The 21,610-nt window shown below is 57.4% G+C and overlaps 1 protein-coding gene across 4 annotated transcripts in view; it reads left to right on the forward strand.

The window, feature by feature from the left end:
• Nucleotides 1-21,610, forward strand: part of ADGRD1 (adhesion G protein-coupled receptor D1) — a 144,240-nt gene that overhangs the window by 105,858 nt on the left and 16,772 nt on the right. For all 4 annotated transcript variants that reach the window (XM_007189650.2, XM_007189653.2, XM_007189651.2 and 1 more), the window contains 5 exons: nt 10,427-10,530; nt 11,989-12,100; nt 14,627-14,780; nt 18,537-18,603; nt 21,025-21,091. In XM_007189650.2, coding sequence (XP_007189712.2) covers nt 10,427-10,530; nt 11,989-12,100; nt 14,627-14,780; nt 18,537-18,603; nt 21,025-21,091 — 504 coding nt within the window. The remainder of the gene's footprint in view (nt 1-10,426; nt 10,531-11,988; nt 12,101-14,626; nt 14,781-18,536; nt 18,604-21,024; nt 21,092-21,610) is intronic.

The following is a 21,610-nucleotide window of genomic DNA, read 5'->3' on the forward strand; positions in this document are numbered from 1 at the left end:
CATATTCTTTTCCATTACGGTTTATCACAGGCTATTGAATATAGTTCCCTGTGCTCTACAGTAGAACCCTGTTGTTTATCCATTCTAGATATAATAGTTTGCATCTGCTAATCCCAACCTCCCACTCATCCCTCCCCAACCCCTCTCCCTTGGCAACCACAAGTCCGTTCTCTAGGTCTCTGTTTCTGTTTCATAGATAAGTTCATTTGTATAATATTTTAGATTCCACATATGAGTGATACCACATGGTATTTGTCTTTCTCTGTCTGACTTGTCCTGGCCATTATAAATAGTGCTGCAATGAACACGGGGGTGCACGTATCTTTTCGAATTATAGTCTTCTCCAGATATATGCCCAGGAGTGGGACCGCTGGGTCGTATGGTAGTTCTATTTTTAGTTTTTTCAGGACCCTCCATACTGTTCTCCATAGTGGCTGTGTCAATTTACATTCCCACCAACAGTGTACGAGGGTTCCTTTTTCTCCACACCCTCTCCAGCATTTGTTATTTGTAGACTTTTTAAAATGATGGCCATTTTGCCATTTGTCAACATTTCAAAACTCAGAGATATTATCTAAAATTTTGGATTTCTGGTTTTCTTAAAAAGAAGAAGAAGAAGAAGAAGGCGATCTGGCCACACAGAGCTTCCACTCCTGACAGAGCAGCCCTGCTCCCTCAGGCGGGGGTGTGCACTGCAGTTCTCCACAGTCCCCACCACTCCCTATCACCTCCCTCACGCTAGGGGCCATTCGTCATCATGTTCTCATTATTCTGCTTTTAGGAAGACAGTAAAATGCTTCTTGTTCTTTTCTCCGGCGGGAAAGCGACATACGCACGAAGAGGAACTGTTGGAAAAGAAAGGAAGATAAAGGTGTCTCTTTGTGGAAGAAAAGCTTCACTTGTTTAGTATGTGTGCACGCTCCCGGCTGGCCTCCTGAATTTATATGAGCTGCCTCTCGGGAGGCACTGGCGTTTGTGGTCTCTGACTCAGAGGAGTCCATGTCCTGAAGCAAACTCCAGGCTCTTCTGGGCGTTTCTAAATCTAGCCGCTGGTGGGAAAGGAAGGGCACGGCTGGGGCACACCACGCCTTCCTGAGGCTGGAGCTGCAGTGCAGGGCTGGGAAGGGGGTGGTGTCCTGCCTTCATAGGAGCCCCTCCTCCGTCTCTCAGGGCCCATGTCCAGTCTGGGCTGATGGTTAGAGGACCCACAGGTGGCCACACCCCCAGACTCTGGCTGCCAGGGAGGGGAGCCGGAGCCTAATTACAAGGCGGCCCTGGGGCTGGTGAAATGCCCCCTCTCTGAGCTGTATTTGTGGTCCTGGTGGGTGTATCGCGGACAGGCCGGGCCAGCATTTAGTCCGGTGCTGGCGGAGGGCTTGATTCACCATCGGGAAGCAGGTTCTTTCCTCCAGGGTCTCCAGGCGTGCAGGTCACTTAGGCAGCTTCTGATGGGCACCTACTGTCTGTGGCTCTGTCCCCATCACTGGGGTGTGGCCAGCAGCAGCCCCACTCTGCTTCCCGGTCAGCTAGGCACTCGGCCCCTCCCCCAGCACACCGCATGACCTTGAGCAAGGGCCCGCTCTGAGCTTTGGCTTCTCTGCCTGTGAGGTGGGTGAGGACGCCCTCCTCATGGAGCTGTGGGGGGGGGGGGGGTCAGACACCTCCCAGCCCAAGTACTGAGCTCTGAGCACCCAGCAGTGAGTACTGAGCTCTGAGCACCCAGCCCCAGGCACTCGGCCTGACCGAGGCCGCAGTGATGTCAGCACTAGCACCCGCCTGGGATGTCCTGGCAGCCGAGGAGCTGCATCAGAGAGGAGTAGGGAGGGGACTGGGATGGAGCAGGGCTGAGCCTGGGGACCACCACCTCCCCGCAGGCAGCATCAGAGCTCCGGGCCGGGTGTCTCTCCCTCTTCTTTCATTCTTCCGAAGGACGGCAGGGTCCCGAGCCTCTAGGTGCGGAGTCAGGACTACTGTCTCCTTGTTGACGGGGGTCCTGCGGGAGGAGGGAGCTGAAAAGTCTCTTGTTTTGCCCTTTATTCCCCGCCCCCCCAGGATGTAATGCCTCACCTTGTGTATCTGCACACGGAGGGGCCGGTCCTAAATGCCTTCCTCTTGCAGACCCAGAAAGGCCCCCCGCGTCACTCCTCAGTTCCCTGGTCCCTGCAGTTATGTAGGAAAGGGTAGCAGACAGGCTCCCGCTGGGTCCTGGCTGGTCCTCTGGGCTCTGCTTTGCATATCTGCTCTCTCCCTCCTGCTGATTCACCAGCCAAGCCCTTCCAGGCTGTGTTCGGACCAGGAACTTCCTCTTCGGACCCCCCACCATCCATGTCCACAGGGTGAATCTCACCAGCCTCTCCGGAGAGCCTGGGATGGTGCTGAGCGGGGCACTGGAGAGGTGCAGAGAGTGCCTCCCTTCCCCCCTCCCCCCTCCCCTGCCCCTCCCATCTCTCCCCCTCCTGTCTCCCCCTCCCCTGCCCCTCCCATCTCTCCCCCTCCTGTCTCCCCCTCCCCTGCCCCTCCCATCTCTCTCCCTCCTGCCTCCCCCTCCCCTGCCCCTCCCATCTCTCTCCCTCCTGCCTCCCCCTCCCCTGCCCCTCCCATCTCTCTCCCTCCTGTCTCCCTCCAGGGCTTCCTCAGGGCTCTTTCCCTGAGTCCTTGCCTTGCTGCCTCTCTGGGGTGGGCATGTTGGCTGAGCTCTGGGGCTGGGCCCTGCCTGCCATCCCCTCTCTCCCCGCTGGAACCCCAGGCGTGCAGGCACTGCGACCACCTGGGACTTGTGGGAGCGGGCTGAGGCGGTAGGGGCAGACGTCAGGGGCAGGAGACAGCAGCCTGGTGCTGTGGGGCATCAGCTTGGCATCGGCCGGCCCTGCTGTCCTGGAAACAGTGCCTCTCTGTGGGGTCAGGACTCCCGCCCGGCCAATTTCACTATCCCCCAGTCCTCCACCCAGACCCAGGCTGCTACTTCAGGGGAAACGCAGCCGCTGCTTCATTTATCCTAGAATCTTCTGAGAAGCATCTGCTCTGGAGCTGTGATGGGGCTTGAGCTGCAGGGGAAGCTGGCAGCGGGGTGCCCGAGGGCTCCTCTCTCAGGGCTGCCCTCAGGACCGAGAGCGCCCTCCGTGGGGTTGGGGTGTGAGCGTGGTGGCCAGGAGCGAGGAGGCCGGGAATGAGCCGGGGTGGAGCTGGGGCGTCTCCATCCCGAGGACCCAAGGACTGATGTGCAGCCCCCCAGAGGGAGGGAGACGGGAGAGAGAGGGATAGAGGGTAGGGCAGGGAGGCCAAGGGCTCCACAGTGGTTCAGGGTGGTCAGCTCTGGGCTGGAGGACTGAGTCGGGGACTGAAGTGTGTTATGACCCAGATCGGGTAGATTCCACATTTTTTGTCGTAAGCATTATGGATATCCGCATGGTGGTGGAAAAAGGGGCAAAGGGGGACCATCTCTGATACGCTGCCACCCCCTGTGTCAGGGGTGAGGAGCCCTACAGGAGCCCAAGGGCTCCTTGCTGGACTGAGGTGAAGCCAGGGCCAATTCCTTGGGGTGTGTTTGCTGTAAAGATGCTACACCACGTGGGAAAAGTGCAACAACACAGAAGGCAGAGTTGAGCACGCCGGCTCCCCACCCCATCCCGGGTCTCCCAGGGCCCTGCCCGGAGCAGCGGCTGGCTCTGTCACCTCAGAGACAGTCTCCGTGTCACCCCCTGTTCCTTCAACACAGTGCTGCGTGCTGTAAAGACTGTTGTGTGCTTCTGAAAGACGTATCCTGGTGACTGGTCCATCCCTGTCTGCGCGGATCTACCTCACTCATTTTCACCACTGTGTACCTCGCCCCGCCCACCCCGTGATTTCTCTGTGGATCAACATCAGGTGACGACAGTCTTTGGCTGCTGCGAACAATACTTATCTGTGTGCAGACTCCCTTCCCTTCACTGTGAGCGCGTCTGTAGGAGAACTCACCACAGTGGACGTGCGGGGTCAAGCAGCGCGAGGCTTTAGCTTTTCATAGATGCTTGAAGCCACCATTTATGGGGGGGTGTGTGTCTGCTCCAGCCCCACCTCCGTGCAGAGAGTGTTGGGGTGACGGGTGTCTTGGGTCCATGTCCTCCCGTTGTCCACACGCCTCCCCCAACAGAGGCTGTACGTGCCTTGCAGTCTCGGTGTCGCGTTACCCCCGTCCCACCCCCATGTATAAAGCTGGAGGTCACACGGCTTCCGGTTAGTGTCTTGGGGGCCGGCAGCCTCAGGGGCAGGGCCGGCGGCTCCGCAGCTCCCACCAAGGAGCTGGACGCAGGAGAGATCCTTTCCCCAGGACCCCAGTCTTGTCCAGGTCCCGGGCCTTTGCTCTCAGACCCACCCCTTCCCCTGCTGGGCTCTGCATCGCAGGGCTGACCACTGCTGGCTGGCTTCCCAGGTCCCTGCCCCTTGGGGCTCTGGCAGGAGGTGGGAGGGGAAGGCGGTGAGGCCCTGTGCCCATCCTCTCTCGCGAGCCTCAGGCGGCTTTCCTGGCCTTGCCTTCGCAGCCCCCTGCTGGGCAGCTCCTCCAGCCCGTGGCCCTGGCTTCCCCAGGTGACCATGGGCCAAGCAGGTGGCTTCCTGCTGTGATTAATTGATGCCTGGGTCGCGCCATTGTCCCCATGGCATCTCTGTTCCCCTCTCCCCTTTGTGAACACTGCCCGGAATTAAATTTCCAAATCTTTGAGAGGCTGAGGCAGTTACTGTTTGCCTAGCCGGCCCCAGACCGGCACACGAGCTGTGGGGCCGACGGGGGGTGGTGAGGCAGCCCCAGGAGCCTGGTCTGGGTAACAAGGGGGTGAAGGGGCTCCGTCCTCGCCCCCCGTGGCTCCTCTGATGAGGTAACTAGCCTGAGGAAGGCAAGTCACTGACATCTTTTGAAAGACATCAGAGCCAAGTCTTCATGCATCCCGCGGGGAGAAATCCCACCCGATGCACCACTGCAGGGCTGTGGGTACCAGACCAGGCGCCGACGGTCTGGTACCGATGACCTTTGGACAGAAGCTCATCTCTGCCTGTCCTTGGGGCTGTGGGCTTATTTCCACCCCTGGAATGTGAGATTCACCTGCCGTCTGGACTCAGCGCAGCGGGTGTGGCCGGCAGAACCTGCAGCTTGTTACGCCCAGGGACTGTTGCCACACCCCCCGCTGCCCAGGGGCTGAAGGAAGGCGCGTGGCTCAGCCGCCCAGCGGAGGGCAAGCTCCACCTGGATCCCAGCAGGAGGGGAGACCAGAGGCAGGACGGAGCCGGCCTGGCAGAGAGCTGGGGGTGGGGTGGCAGAAGCAGAGGAAACGGAACACAGGGTCCAGGGGCAGCGAGGGGCTGAGAGCATCCGCGCCCGGGCTGATCCAGCGAGTGGGCTGCATGCGCTCAGACGTGTCCCCACTTGTCCTCCGCTCTGCTCGGCCGCAGTTTCCCTTGACAACTGGTTCCTGCCAAGTCCAGCCAGTGAGAGCCAGGCACGAAGCGCTACACCTCTGCTGTCGCTCAGAGGCTCCTGACGCTGCCTGTGTCACCTCCGTGGTCCCTGCTCCTGCTGTACCCCCCCTCCGCCGCCGACCTCAGCTCATGGGACAGGCCTGTTGTGTTTCCAGCTCTGCCAGTGGCCCCAGCTCTGCTCACATCTCCCCTTCCCATTGTCCTTCCCACCCTACGAGGGCAGAGGCTCTTGCTGCGGCTGTCCTCTGGGACCCTCACCACCATCTCCTTTTTCAGGGTTTCCCACACTTCTACACCTACTTCCTATGTTCAGTCCCCTCTGCTGAATCTTTCCGGAGGTGTGGACCCTCCCAACAGAGCGACTAAGGTGGTGAGGCAGAGGTGCAGGCGGGGCTGATCACTCGGGGGCCTTGGAGACCCTGGGAGGGAATGTGGATTTCATTCTAGGTGCAGGCGTGCCCAGGAGGCGGGTAAGCTGGGAACCATGTGTGCTGAGTGGCGACTTGGCTGAAATGGGGAGCGGTGAGGGGGTCCAGGGGCTGGAGGAGGTTAAGGCAGAGGCTCGGAAACTGGGGAGAAAGAGGGCTGCATAGCTACATGTCAGCTGAGGAACCCACAGGACTGGGTGAGGGTGGGCTCTGAGGGGAGAGGGAGGACCCAGCGTGACTCTCAGGTCTGGGCCCCCCTCCCCGTCCCCCACCTATCACCTCACCACGGCCTCTGTGTCCATCACAGCCTGGTCAGTCTCAGAACTAGCATCCTTATTTCCTCACTCATGTATTTATCTGTTTATGCCTTTGCTCATTATCTGCTTTCCCCACCGCAGTGCAAGCCCCAGGCTTGGCACACAGTGGGTGCTTAATACGTGCTTGATGCAGAGGGGGGCCCAGGCCTTCTGGGATCAGCGCTGTCTTGCCAGCTGTGCAGCGCTGGGCAGTCATGTTTCCTCATCGTGATGACCAGGATGCCCACAGGCTGCTCTGCGGGTTCAGTGCCTGCATGCAGCAGGTGCCCAATAAAGGCAGCTCCGCTCTTCCCCTCTTGACCATCCACTCTTCTGTGAATGCCCCACTACCCCAGACAGGCATTCTGATCTTTGCTTCACCTCTGGAGCATCTGGAGTTTGCCAGTCCTCTGTTAGATGCTGGGGATCCCGACACGAGCAAGACAGACAACTCTCGTCTCCGCGGACCTCACCACTTAGAGCGCATGCTGCTTCCAGGCCGGGAGACCCTCTCCCGTCCTCTCCGTCCACTTCCTGCCGTGTGTCAGGGCCTGCGTGAAGCCCACACCCCCGCCCATCCCACTTCACAAGGCACAGGCTGTCTGCAGGTTACAGCGGAGCCGTGTTTAACACAGGATGCAAGTTCACTTAATACACTGACTAACCGATGGGCTGAACGTGTGTTAAAGTTATAAAGCTCTTATATAAAAAGAGAGGGAAGTAAACCCTTCAGGCAATCAGGGTCTCTCAGATTGTCCCCCCACCAACACACACACCATTCTGCTCTGTAGATTTGACAGCTGTTTTAAACCAGAAAGGTCTGAAGACCCCGACTTCTGCAGGCAAGTTCCTCCTGGTCCCTCCTTTGGTCTGCCTCAGTGCTATTCAGACCACTGTACAGAAGGATGATATATGAGGTTACCTGCACAGACTGTGGATACTCCAGTTTATGGGGCATCTTAGGGGTTTTCAAGGGTCCTTTTGATCACCTCTCATTTTTACCTTATGGCCTCACTTTATAATTCAAGGGCCATGGAAAATACGATCTTCCAATCTAGTTTGCCTTATGTTCTGTATAACCATTTCAAGACGGGCTGGCCAGGATGTTAGCAAGGGAGGGGCCATATCTCATTTTTTAAGTGTTCTCTATCGTGCCTGGCTTGAGGCTGGCTTTGGTTGGGTTTGGTAAAAGTTGTGATGAAGAGTTGGTTGATTGGTGGGGTTGGTTGATGGTGAGATTGGTTGATGGTTGAATTGGTTGATAATAGGGTTGGTTGATGGTTGCATTGGTTGATAATAGGGTTGGTTGATGGTGGGGTTGACTGATGGTGGGGTTGGAAGGCATATGGTACAGGGTTGGGTAGGTGTGGGTCTGAGGCTAGGGCTGGACTCCCATTTATCAGAGGCTCTAGGCCGAGTGTGTGTGCAGAAAACAGGGAAAGATTTCAGCTAGTGTGGTTGGCCAGGTACAGCCCTCACGCCTGGAAGCTTCTACATTGTGCAGTGAACTCTCACGTGAGCCTACTGGAAGCTCCCTAGCTCTGTGAGTGGAGGAGGTAAAGATTTATTACCTCTCTAAGAGGTATGCAAACAGTGATGTAGATTAAACACATCTTTTATGGTGAATCAGTGCGGGAGTCAGGGGAGTAGACTTGAGGGCTGTTTCTACCCTAAAACCTTCAGCAAATACCTGTGGAAAACCATCATTCTCAGTAGTACCCTGCTGTTCTCAGAGCTGTGGTTGATGAGACAGTGGAAGTTTCAGGAACGTGATCTCTGGCCTTGAAGAGCTCACCATCTCTCTGGGAGTAAGAAGACTCTCCCGTGAAACGTGACAGTAGTACCAGAGTGGGACGCATCCCACCGGGGGGATGTGAGATATTTGGGCAGTACAGCGATGAACAGGGGTGGGAAGGGGTGCGACTTCGGGGTGCGAGGACTCGTGCGGAGAACTTGGGCTCAGGGCCAGCCTAGGAACGGGACGTCCCAGTGGCAATGGGGTGAAGGTGTCACGGGGGCCAGGCTAGCTCTTGGATGCTGACATGTTGCTATCCTTCATTTGCTGTCATTTCCATTGGTAATTTAGGTTAATTTCAATTAGGTGAGTGCTGCAGAGGTGGACCTTAGTTTCCAGGAACAGTTGATGGTCTGTGATGCCAATAAACTCTGGTAACTGATACTTCCCTCCACCTCTAGGCGGAGATCATTGTGATGGTGGGACAGGACTTTCCAACTGTCTTATGAGACAGCAAAGAAAGGTGACATAGTTGGTATAATGTTAGTGATTCCTCACCTGGTTTTTTTTTTTTTTTTTTTTAAAGAGTAGTCAGATACTTTTTTTTTTTTTTAATTTTATTTATTTATTTTATTTATGGCTGTGTTGGGTCTTCGCTCCTGTGCAAGGGCTTTCTCTAGTTGTGGCAAGCGGGGGCCACTCTTCATCGTGGTGCGCGGGCCTCTCACTATCGCGGCCTCTCTTGTTGCGGAGCACAGGCTCCAGATGCGCAGGCTCAGCAATTGTGGCTCACGGGCCTAGTTGCTCCGGGGCATGTGGGATCCTCCCAGACCAGGGCTCGAACCCGTGTCCCCCGCATTGGCAGACAGACTCTCAACCACTGCGCCACCAGGGAAGCCCCCCTCACCTGGCTTTGGTTCTCCGTTTCTGAAAAGTATCGCTTGAAGTAACGGCACTTCCAAAGAGGTACTCTCTTCCCCTCCCCCAAAGAGTTTGAGAAATGCCAAGTTTAACATAGCTCTCTCTATCTATATATTTACCCGAAGGAGTCTCAGAAGCCTTAAGTTGCTTGTATTCACCAAAAGTCTTTAAAGGCAGATAGAGAGTGCAGCTTTTCCGAAACTTATCTAAAACCAGAAACATCGTTTCACAGAAGACCAGTGACAGCATCGCTCAGGAATTAGTGTTAAGCAATACAGTGCAGGAAAGTGGCTCTAGGAATGTATTTCCATTTGCCTTCCTCAGATATGTGATGGCTCAGAACACCGCTTGGCCTTTCTATCTGCAGATGGAGAACTTTAGGGTCCAGATCTTGGGATGTTGCCGAGAAGGCCGCTGCAGGAACGCACTGGTGGCCCCTCCTGTCTAGGAAGCTTGTTTCCCTGCATAGACAGGGGTTACTCATGAGGGCCCTCCCGCCCCCATGTCCAGGGCTGCTGGGTCCAGGCTTCTGCCTCCCCTGCCAGGGATTCAGCCCAGGACTGAAAGTGTTTCTTGACCCCTCATTAAGTTATCAGTTCTCGGAAACCGACCGGCTGGCTCCCAAATTGTTCCCTGTGACCCACTTACGTTTCCTGGTGGGGCCTCCTGGGCCCCTCGTCCTGGACAACAGCCCTTTTCCGTACCTCAGAGTTGCCTACTATTGTTCCCAATTAAGTCCCGGTGAACAGGGAAGAAAGCAGTTTAGTTGGAGGCCAAGGTCCCCAGGTGTCCTGGCCAAGGCTGGAGGGACCTTGATGTCTGGCGCTGGGCACAAATGCAGAGTGAGCTCCAGGCTGGGTCTTTGACGCTGACGGAGGAGCAGGAAGCTCCCGGGATGCTGGTCTCCTAGGCGTGTGGCTTAGGGAGCACGGAGTTTCTTGGATCCCAGGGTCAAATGTATGTGACCTCGAGAGGCCAGCTCCTGGAGTTCGGGGTTGTGCTGTTAGGTGAGCTGTCCTTTCTGTCCCCGTTCTTTGTGGCTTTGCATCCACTTGACTTACCGCTTACGTTTATGCTCTACTGGGCATCAGAGATACCAGCCAACTCTTACATTGCTCCGAGCACTTCACATATGAAAATCCATTCCTAGGTCGTCAGCTGGGACTTGCACCGGGGCCTATGGGTCAGGCCCTTACGGGAACCCTACAGGCCGGGCGCAGAGGCACGGGGCAGGCGGGGAGCAGTGGGGGAAGGGAGGGGATGCAGTAGCAGCGCAGGGGCGGGGCGGGTGGAGGGACCTGAGTGATGGGTGGAGCCATTTGGAGCGGCGGAAATGCGCAGGACCAAGGGCCAACACCGAAGGACTGGCCCTGTGGGTGGCAACACCAGGGCATCAGGGGGAGAGGCAGGCACTGGCGGTCACCACCAACCCCGGACGGTCCAGTGGCCGCCTCGTGCTCAGCTGTGCATTAGCCCTGGGACCCCTTCCAGCCTGAAGCCCCCCGATCAGGCTCGGGCCACATTAGTCACGGGGCCAGTCCCCCTCTAGGGCCTGGACCCGGCGGCGGCTGACTGCCTCCGCTCTGCTTCCCGCGCAGCTCACGCGCGGACACCAGGTGGCGCTCTCGTCCGTCAGCTACATCGGCTGCTCGCTGTCCGTGCTCTGCCTGACCATCACGCTCGTCACCTTCGCCGTGCTGTCGTGAGTCATCTTCTGCTCTCCCCCGGGGCCCAGGGGGTTGGGCGGCTTTGTGCAAATGTCAGTGCCACCCCTGCCCACTTCGATTTCCCTTCCGGCACTTGCGCTCGGCAGGCGGCTAATGCCTGCCCCTATTTAGAGTCTGCACGTGGTGTGTGACAGCTGGACGGCTGTTCCTCGATTACCTTTTGTTTTGAAATCTGGGGCGCAGGGAGGGGGCTCTGGGCGCTGGGAAAGAGCGAGGGGAGAGGAGGTGCCGTGGAATTGGAGGGCACCCGGCTTCAGCTAACCTGGAAGGCTCTGGAAAGGTCCCCAGCCCACAAGGCTTTCTGTCCTCTGGCCAGGGGAGAGCCAGAACTGAGGACCCCCCCCAAATGATATCAAAGCAGCCAGAGCTTTGTGGGGCTGGGCTGCAGGAGGCCCCGGGGGTGGGAACACTGGGGGGGCCCTGCCTCCCTGCCGGCTGAAGCCACGTCTGGTCAGAGACTGAGGGCACCCCTGCAGCCCCCCAAGTGGAGGCCGGCAGCTCAGTCCCTCCGTGGCCCTTTCTGAACCGGGACAGAAAAATAAGACGAGAGCCGTGAGTCTGGGCGGACAGCTGACTGGGGGCTGCTTGCACACTCCCCTCCGAGCTGCTGGGCCTCAGAGAAGGGCGTTTTCCCCACACCTGGCCGGGCCCACTCTCCGGGGATGCTCGGGGGTTTATCTGCCCCTCTTCCTCCACCCCTGGGCTTCCTCCTGGGGGTTCCCAGGTTTGGCTGGTCGGGGGGCTGCGGCAGCATCAGCAGGGGAGGCTGTCAGCTTCCCCGGCTCCCCCCGTCCCCACTGCTGCCCACTGGGGACCCGGGTGCCCTGGGGGGTGGGGGGCAGGGGTACACCCTGGACACGGGAGCTTCTGGAGGGATCCGAGCCGGGTGAGAGGAGATGGGCGCGGGTTTGGAGGGACCCCAGCGTTACGCTCAGGACGTTCCTCGTTCCTCAGCTATTCGCTCAGCAAGCCCACCCCACCCAGGCGTAGTCAGCTCTGAGGACGCAGCTGCGCCCAAGACAGATAAAAACACACCTGGCTGGGGCGGGGGGTGGGGGGCAGACAACGAGTGAGGATGCAAAGGCTGAAGACACATCTCCACAGCCGTCCGAGCCCTGAGAGCAGTTCAGAGAGGAAGTGGGGCTCCTTCAGGCTCGGGAAGTTCTCTCTAAGGGGAGACCTGGGAAGGGACTTCACTGCAGAGGAACGGCTGGTGCAAAGGCCCCGAGGCTGGAGCGGGCTGCGGGCCTGTGAGCAGGGAAAGGGAAGAGCTGAGTCGGGCAAGGCTCAGGCCCTGCAGGGCCCGTGGAAGGAGCTGGGTCGTTTCCGAGAGTGATAGGGAGCCATCGAGAGTTCACAGCCGGGAGTGGCAGCATCTGGGCGGGCTTATCAGGCCCCCTTCGGTGGCCTCACCCCTGCCTCTCTGCCCCCAGCTCGGTCAGCACGATCCGGAACCAGCGCTACCACATCCACGCCAACTTGTCCTGTGCCATCCTGGTGGCCCAGGTCCTGTTGCTCATCAGCTTCCGCTTCGAGCCGGGCACGGTGAGTGCGCCCCCTCGGTCCTGCGGGGCCCACAGCGGGCCTCCCTCCCGTGCCCTCCTCCCCCGACTGTCAGCCGGGCTGGCACCTTCTCCTGCTGGCTTAGTTCAGAACTCAGACCACCGGATAGCCAGGCTGTGTTTCCCCTGGGAGAGACAGGGAAGATGACAGGCACGAGTGGCTTCCCCGCTCAGCCTCAGTCTCGGTAATGACGACACTTACGGCCCTGACTGCGTGCTGGGCGCCGTGCTGAGGGCTTACCTAGACCCACTCAGTTAATCCTCATAACAAGCCCACGAGGCGGTGCGGTCGTAACCCGCCGGCTACAGATGCCAGGTTGAGGCACGAGGGAGTTACAGCCACTTACCCAGGGTGGCCTGGTAAGCACTGACCAGGTCCTGACCTCGTGCGGCCTTGCTGCAGACACTGCCCTCTATCGCTGCTCTGACCAGACACACAGCCGCATCCCCTCTGCCTGCCAAGGGCCAGCGCTCTCTGCAAAGGGACCGTGAAGACCCAGACCCACCTTGTCTCTGCCCTTTGTATCAAGAGGGGGGTTCTCCGGGGACCTAGGAAGTCTTAGATCTCACAGAAAGTGAAATGCTGAGACCAGACTGACCCAGGCTTGGGAGATGTGGGTCATAAACCTGGTTGAGGGAAGAAGAAGCAGAGATGTGCTTGCTCTGCACCAGGAAGGAAGGGGGACCAAGCAGTTTAAGTCAGTGGTCCTGAGGCATGATCACGATTGGCTAATGGAAGATGAACTCTTTATCCCACGAAGTGAGGGTCAGCAGAGCGTCTTGTCCTCACTGCCCAGCAGGGTCCTCAGCCCACCTGCCTGTCCTGGGGCTGCTGCCTAAGGCGAGATCCGCCCTCCTCTGCTCACAGGATTAGGGGTTCAGCCAAGCATCTAAGAAGTTCCTGGCTGTGCCGTGGACAGATGAGGCCTGCACCAGCCTCATTCTCTCCTACTGGGTGCTTTTTAAGCTCCACTGTGGATCATCACACGGGGTTTTCTTAAAACACAGCTTTGGGTTCAGCAGGCCCTGGAATTCCTATTTCCATCAGGTTCTCAGGTGATGGCTGAGGCTGCCTGTCTAAGCCACACTGTGAGGGGTGAGCGCCCACTGTGGGATGGCAGCAGGGGGGGAAGCGGTCCAGGCGTCCACCATCCAGTTGGTGACCCCAGGGACCGGGAGAATCTCCTGTGTGTCTAAAATCCCAGGCAGGGCTCTGAGTGATCCGTCCATTGGATCACCTCTGTGGCAGACAGGACAGGTGACTGTGGTGGCCAGTCTCTGTGTGGGGAGGGGCCGCTCCCCACATGAAAGGGGCAGCTGGTCCTAGAAGACGCAGGGCCACCGGTGCTGGGACTACAAAAATAACAGATGTGTCCCTTATTTGTATCTAACTTTAACAGAGCCTGACGACGGGAAGCACAGCATTTCAGTAACTTGTTCCTTTTATTTCTTCCCTGAGAATCAGCTGATCAGGGGGCCTTGGGAGGACAGGACGTGGAGCCCCCGTAGAGATGGTTGTTCTTGGCTTCCATATTTGTTTCCTTCCCCAGGCTCCTGGTTCCCTGGCCCTCGTATCCGAGCTTAGGGTTGGGTGGCAGTGGATTCACAGAGAGCATGGGCGGGGGGATCTCTGACTGAGGCTCCGGGGCGAATCTGAGCCCACATGGCTGGGCCTGGAGTTGTGACCAAGACGCCAGGAGCAAGAGGGACCAGCAGACCGTTGCCGCCTTGAACAGGGGAGAGGCGCGCGCAGTGCTGAGCAGGCCGCTGCGCTTGCCTGCTTGTCACCGAGAAGGCAGGTGGGGTGTCAGTGCCCTGGGCAGCCAGAAGGAGCAGACATTACAGGTGGTTTGTGCACCTCTGTTCAGTACACCTGCTGAGCGTAAAGTCCCGTGAAGCGGCCGTGTCACTCAGGCCTTTCGGCTCCAGGTAGGTAACCAACACCTTGAAACGGAGAACTGAAAACTCCTGAGTCGGGAGGTGTCAGCCACGTCACAGGCTGCGCTCTCTCTGCCCCTCAACTCCCTTCCCCTCACGCGCTCCGCTCTGCAGCCCTCCCCTCCGGGCCGGGGTGGCTTCCACAGCTCCGGGCTCCGGGCTCCCGTCCTTGGGTCCGAAGGAAGGAGGGAAAGCCGCTCACCGGCGCCTCCGCCCACCCCGAAGCCCACGCCCGGCGACCCGGCCAGTCACGTGCCCACCCCTGAGCCAATCCTGCTGCAGGGATGGGGATGTGTACGCTGATTGGCCGGACCGAGTCCCTGCCCTCTCATGAACCAATCACTGTACCTGGGAGGGGGTGTGGTGCAGTGATTGGCTACTGCCTGAGTCACGTGCCCCACTCAGATCACTCAGCTGGGAAAGGCGAGACGTGACTCCACAGGAAGAAAGTGAGGCCACGTGTTTAGAAGGCTCCCCCAGAAAATCGGTGCGGGGAGGTTGGGACAACAGCAAGCTTCCACTGCTCACACCCCGAGAGAGCTTCTCCTCTGTGCCACTGCTTTGATCCTAGACCCCGTGCCAGGTGCTGGCCATGCTTCTGCACTACTTCTTCCTGAGCGCCTTTGCGTGGATGCTGGTGGAAGGGCTGCATCTCTACAGCATGGTGATCAAGGTGTTTGGATCAGAGGACAGCAAGCACCGCTACTACTATGGGATCGGATGGGGTAGGTGGGGATGGGATGGGGCAGGTGGGGCAGAGGTGGGTTGTGATTTCATCTTCATGTGAAACACCTCTAAGAGGCCAGGTGCTCTTAGGGTTGAACTTCCCCACACTCTTTTTCAAAAAAGTCAGTTTCCATGGGGAGTGCTTTGGAGTTCTCTGTTCTAATGGTCGGCTCCCCTCCTCTCTGGGAAGAATCCCAGAGGCACTGCTCTGGAGCCGGTGCGGGGACAGTGGCCTGCTTCTCTTGGATTGACACCCCGGCTTTAATGCAGGGCACCAGGCAGGGGAGGTGGCCTCTAATCTCACAGTGTATGGGTGCCCTGGGGCGAGGGCAGTCGGGGCCCTGTGTTCTCAGCCAGTCACGCCTGGGATGGACCCTGTACCCTATGGGTTGTGGTTGGAGGGAGGAAAGGAATTCTGATCTCTCGGTCGCTCTTACCTGGAATAGAGTTTCTGCCCCGTGGTGCTGGGGAGAATGAGAAATGCAGGCAGCCTGCCCCAGGGGGATATTGTGGCTCTGGACTGGGTCCCGGGGGAGGGAGCCTGTCTTGTTGGCCACAGCTGCCTGGAGTGGAGCAGGTTGTAGCCCAAGTGTCCCAGCGTGTCAGTTTTACCCAGACTTAGTAGGTTTTCTTGAATACATTTTTCTTAATTTGCTGCATGCCCTTAAGAAAATTTGTAGAGACTTTAAGTGGTTGTGTTTTTTTAAAGCTAACTTTCACTCGTTATGGTGGTCCTTCATCTTGGGAGTCACCTCCCCACTGACTTGACTTTGTTTAACTTCCTTCTTGCCCATCCTGAGGAGGAGCCCCGGAGCACAGGAGACCCTGCTTCCTGCCAGAGTAATTGACACCTGGCATTCTTGCATCTGCTGTAAAGCATTAATCCAGCATAAGGGACCTGCTACTTGTGTCTAGTTTTCTTGCGATAGATTTAATTTTCACAGTCCCCATGGTGCAGGGAGCAGACAGACATTTTATTCTGTGCTTTGAGCTGGCTAACGTGGTTTATCTGGGGGACGTAGTGGAGGTAAATTTTGTGCCCCTCCTGGCTTTCCTGCGGAGCCCAGAGAGGCTCACAGGGGCAACGTGGAGAGAGGAGGCACAGCCGCCGCCTCCCGATGGGTGTGGCCTCGCAGGGAACTCCCGGTGGTCGCCAGCGATGTCCTGTGTCCCACCTGCGGGCAGGCTCGCTGTTCATGCCGCGCTCCTCCTCACTTGGACGCCTTTGCTCTGGCTGGGCTCTCAGCAGGAATGTCCTCTCCTCTCCATTTTCTTCTTGGTGAGCCCAACTCAAGCATGACCTTCTCCTTCCATCCTGCCATGACTCCCTGACAGAGGAGGGTTGCTGCTGCCTCTGACTTCTGACTTCATTTAGTAAAAGGGTTTACAGGACAAGTGACCAACCACCTGTAATGGCCAGTTTCTTTATGGAAACGGTCAGATAGTTTAGAGATATGTGCACGCACACACACGCACACACCCCGTAGTCACAGCAAGGACAGTTGAAATGAATTGAAAGTGTGGAGTTTGTCTCTGCAGTGACAGGAGTCAGGTGTGTTGGTTCAAGATGGAGGTGGGGGTCATAATCCAATCCAGCCCTGAAGGATCTCTTCTTTGGTCTGCACAGTGTTGGAGAAAAAAAATGAATGATTTGCCAATACTTAAAAATGGAGAGATTTTGCATAAAATTATAGAGTTCTTTTGAAAGGTGAGGTGATCTGGGAACCCTGAGCTTCCGTTCCTACTTGACAGCATTGGCTGCGACTGTACGGTTTCTGATGCCAGCGTCTTCCCTGAGGGTGTCTGAGTGTACAGCCTCTGTCAGACGCTCCCTGCAAATGGAGCGCTGGGCTGGGTTCCAGCAGGGCTCTGTCTCCACGTCAGCGTCCCCTTAACTGATTTCCTCAGGGCTCTGAACTGCGTCCTTCCTTCTGATGGGGTTCGACTTGGCTGTGGGCCTAAGTACGGACAGTCTGCAGGCAGCTGGCCTCTCTGTACCTGCAGTTATGAATTAAGAGGGAACTGGAGGCTGACCCAGGGCCCCGGGGGGTCACCCTGCAGGGAGGGTCCCCCAGAGAGAGGCCACTTCCCTGGAGATTTTCACCGTGCTCTTACCCTGACCTTCAAATGGTATCATTTTTTGAAACTCAAGGCTGAGAAAGCAGAGGGTAGGGCCCACCTTCTTCTCAGACCCTTCCGGTCACTGCCCTGTGGCCTGTCCTCTGAGTGTCAGTGTTGCTTTGGGGATTGTGGGAGAAACGTGTCAGTTGTGAAGGCAGAAAAAGAATCTTCAACTCCTCCGTTTAACTTTGGGCGGCAAAGAGATGCCAGCCCCTGACTTGGGCCCCCGCCGTGGCCACGATCGCGGGAGGGAAATGTGGTGTTGACTCAAAGTGAAGCCAACCTCAACCACTGAGTTTGAAAATCCGTCCTTCCAGGCACCTGGGGTTCTTACTGCACCTTCCAGAACACCCCCGGATGGGGCCCTGGGGACGCTGCAGGGTCCTGTGTGCAGCTGCTGGGCTGTCCTGTGGACCCAGATCTCCCGCAGTGCCCACTCCTCCCACACCCCAAGGCTTGAGCTTCCTCGGGAAGATGGGGTGGGGGGAATCTTGGTACTCGATGTCCCCAGGGCCCCTCACCATCTCAGGGCCCATGTGATCCTCCCAAGAGAGCCAGGCAGCGGGGTTCTCTGCAACGCCTGAGGAAACCGAGGCCCTAAGTGAGTGGGCGGCAGGATGCGGGCCGGATCCTTGGCGTCCCCCTTGTCTTCTGTGACTCTGGGTCCATCAGGGCAGGAGGGCCGCAGCCTGAGGCTCCAACACCAAGAAAAAGGCTCTGGCTTCTATGAGGTCATGCACGCGGGTAGAAAACCCGAGTGTGACAGCGGGTCAGCAGTGAGAGGTGTGTCCCCTCCTGGCCCCTGGCCTGTCCACCTCTCCCCAGAGGCTGCTTGCTGGTCTCCTTTGAGGGCCCGGTGACTGTCTTGTCCAGATGTCCTGTGATGTAGTCACACTATTTTGACATCCAGACAAAGTGTTTCAGAGACAGGACCACTCTCCAGAGACTCCTTTTCAAGGAGATCATTTAACACGTCCTCAGAAGGGCCGGTGTGGAGCTGACCAAGCCACCAGAGGTCTCAGGAGGGCTGAGGCCTTGAGGCGCCCAGGCCTGGAGCCGGGAGCAGGCTTCCCTCTGGGTCCTGGAGCAGATCTCCCATGGGCGGGGCAGGCTCGGCCAGAGGGGCACAAGGAGCCGCCTGTCCTAATGTATCTTCCCCTGCCCCCTTTTATCCCAGCAATCTGCAAAGTGCAGGGTCCTGGTCAGGAGCCTTTCTCCTGACCACCCTCAGGAGGGGAGGGTCAGTGGGTGGAAGGGGACCCTTTGCTGTCTCTTCTTCCCCCTCCCTTCCCTGCAGGGGAGCAGAGGGCGCCGATCAGACAGAGGCCCTGGGCATGCTGCTTCCCCAGCAGCCGGAAGGGCGTTGTTTTCAGATACAGAATCAGATTCATAACGGATCTGCCCTAAAATGCATGTGTGTGTGTGTGTGTGTGTGTGTGTGTGTGTGTGTGTGTGTGTGTGTTAGTTATCTCTTTGTTTAGACTCTAAATTCTTGGAGCCTAGGGGCTGTTCTGTGTCCTCAACACTTAGCACACATTTCTTTGTACACATCAGGTATAAAATGAATAAATGAATGAACGAGTCAGAGGAGACTGGAGCAAGCTAATAAAATATTCTGCTCTCATTTTCTACAGGTTTTCCTCTTCTGATCTGTATCATTTCAATAGTCTTTGCCATGGACAGTTACGGAACAAGTAAGAAGTAAGTGAAGGGGTGATCCCTGTGTGGGCAGGACTCCCGTGGGGAGGGGCACGGTGAGGGTCCCCGTGGCTCGTTGTCTTGCTGTGTTCTTCTCGGGTGGGGGGGGGCGTCTGTCCAAGGCGGGTATCCTCCAGCCCTGGCAGTAAAAAAGGCCTGATAGAGTGAGAAACACCCCCGGTGGTGCTCTGGGCTTCCTCCCACCTTGGAACTAGCATCGAGGGGGTCGGAGTGCCTCCTGCACTGAGTGGCCGGGACAGGTTTCTGATGGGAGCTCTTCATCCATGTGCTTGTCCTGGACGCACAGTCTGGTCGCCTGTGGAGCCCCGTTTTGTGCTGACCCTTTCTTGGGGTGGTCAGCAAGTGCCTAGTGCATAAGAAGTCCCGTTAAGTTACAGCCGAGTGAATAGGTGACTGTGTGAATGAGTGTGGTCTGATGTGCACCCGCAGGGGGCGCTCTCATCGCTGGGGCAGCAGCAGAGGGGACAGTGTATGTGCCGGACCTCGTGGACCATTTTGAAACTGTAGCTGGTGGGTCCCTAGTTGGATCAGGAAGAGGCTGGGTCGGGACAGTGCGACCAGGTCAGGTGTTCACCTCCCAGAAATTTGAATTCCTTTCCTCCCAAAGAGAAAAGGGCTTTAGCTCACCTGTCTTTAGGGAGCTGCCCCTCTCCTCAGCCAAGCTGAAGAACCACTGAGTGACAATGCCATGGAGAGACTTTAAGAGGCGAGAGAGGGAGTTAAACACTCTTCCAGCTTCAGCCTGAGATAATTTCTCAGCTGAGTTGCTAAAGTGGGAGGAATCTGGCTTTTTCTACTTTAGGGCGACAATTTCCTGAAGATGAAGCACTTAAAGAAAGCGCTATCTGAGTCCATATTGAAATAAGAATGATTAAACAACCATTGTTCTGGCCCATTCCTTGCAAGCCTGCGTGGTATCCGAAGTCAAGGCACTAATTAAAAAGAAGAAACTTGTTCTCAGACACATCTCATTGGCATTTGTTCCGTGTCTTTGCATCTGGGAGCGTGCAGATGCTGGGCCGCCCACGGTGTGTCTCAGCTCCAGGGTCTGTTTCTGATGTAAGCCTCTCACCCACTCATGTGCCCGAGAGCGAGGCAGCCCCGGCAAAGGTCCGGAAGCTCACTGAGTGTCCGGGGAGGACAGGGGATCTGAAGATTCTCATCCACTTAACATTCTGCGCGAAAATGGTGGAAAGCACAAGCTTCCTCTTGCAGAACCCTCACCCTCCCAGGGAGCCTGGTTTGGAGCTGCCCCTTTGCAGAGGGACCACCAGACTCGCCGGGAGTTTCCATGTTAAGTGCCGCGTCCTCGGACGGGAGGCTCTTTTCTCCAGGCTCTGGGTTCCAGACGGGAACGAGCCTCTTACAGGCGCTGTCACCTGTCTGGGGCATTTCGTGTCTCCTGGTCCAGGAGGTCTCGGGGGAGGACGCGGGCAGAAAGGCAGGGCGCAGGCGTGGACTTGGGTCCCCTAACGTCCCTGGGCCTCAGCCTCCTCCCCTGCAGGGTGGGGTCATCACAGCGCCTGCCTCAGGGGCGCGTGGGGTTATGGGGGCGACGCTGTGCTGTCAGGGGGCTGCGCTGGGTGAGCAGGGGTGAGTGAGTGACCAGGCGACCCCGCAGGGACGTCCGCGTCCTGCGTCCGTGAGGATGCGCTGTGCGCCTCACCAGATCCTGGCGGGAGTGCCAGGCCCCCGGGGCTGCCCCCGGATCCAGGCAGGTGACGTGTCTCAGGGACGCCGGGCTCTTGGCGGCTCTGATGCTCTGGAGAGGAAAACGGTGGTCCTGCCTGAGTTCCTGGAATCATGTCTCGTAAGCCAGGAGCAATTTCATATCCTCAAACTGGACCCTACTTCCCAGATGAGGCTTCTCTGGAAATCAGAGCCGTGGCTGGAATCCACTGGGACCTTTCTTCTCGGTTGTGGAGCGGGGTCGGGGGATGGCACTGCCGGGGGTGGAACTGACCGACAGCTGATGAGAAGACGAAGATGGTCCATGCTGTCACGTGATGCCTCCTCACTCCTTGAACCCCTGCAGAAGACACTAGTTAAGTCAGTATTTGAAATGCTCTGGAAGGAAGCCGGCTCCTGGCAAAAGCCTATTTATTTATTTCTCGTATAAAATTAAGACCTCCTTTGGATTTTGGCTAGACTCTTCAGAGATTGCGAGTTTTTCCACTAACCAGGTGACCTGTAAAAGCCTTCTTTTCCCCGAGCCCGTCTACAGACCTGGAACATTCTTCCCAAGAGCGGGAGGCGTGAGGTCATGGACAGGATACAGACACGTTTGTAGGGATTAACAGTGTCCTTGTGACTGTGCCCCACGGTGTCCCTGTACTGTCCCGGACGCAGGGCCCCTGGGACGTGGCATGGTGCACTGAAGTAACCTTCTGCCCCCTCCCACAGTTGCTGGCTGTCGCTCGGGAATGGTGCGATCTGGGCCTTCGTAGCTCCTGCCCTGTTCATCATCGCGGTACGTCCTCTGCCGTGCGGGCGCGGAGCTGGGCTGGGGAGGGGCCGGAGTGGAGGAAGCCCTGGGCTTTGTGGAGGTGCAGCTGGGCCCCTGAGAGCACGTCCTAAGCTGGGGCAGCATAGGTCCTGTTACAGCCCCTCGTGGGGGTGTGACCCAGAGCCTCCTTTCCCCGAATGATACTCAGGAAGGTTGGGCAGGTTTTCAGGTTTAATGCAGATCTGTTTGAGGCCCTCGGTGCTTTTCATGCTGAAGCAGCAGGTGTGGGTGTGTGTCCAGGAGGGGCAGTGCAGACCCAACTGGTTCTTTTCTTTCCCGATGCTCTTCCATGATTTCCTCACGTGCACATCTCCGTGGTCAAGGAGATGCAGGATCCAAGGCTATGTTAGGGAGTTTTCGTCCCAGCCTCCTGGGAACCACACAAAACAGGATTCCTGTGATAACGAGGGACCTATTCAGAAAGGGTGACAGAAATGGGGATTTCTAAGCTCACAGTCAAGAACGTTTGCCGTGGCTGTGCGT

The sequence above is a fragment of the Balaenoptera acutorostrata genome, chromosome 13 (assembly GCF_949987535.1).
Source record: "Balaenoptera acutorostrata chromosome 13, mBalAcu1.1, whole genome shotgun sequence".
Taxonomy (NCBI): domain Eukaryota; kingdom Metazoa; phylum Chordata; class Mammalia; order Artiodactyla; family Balaenopteridae; genus Balaenoptera; species Balaenoptera acutorostrata.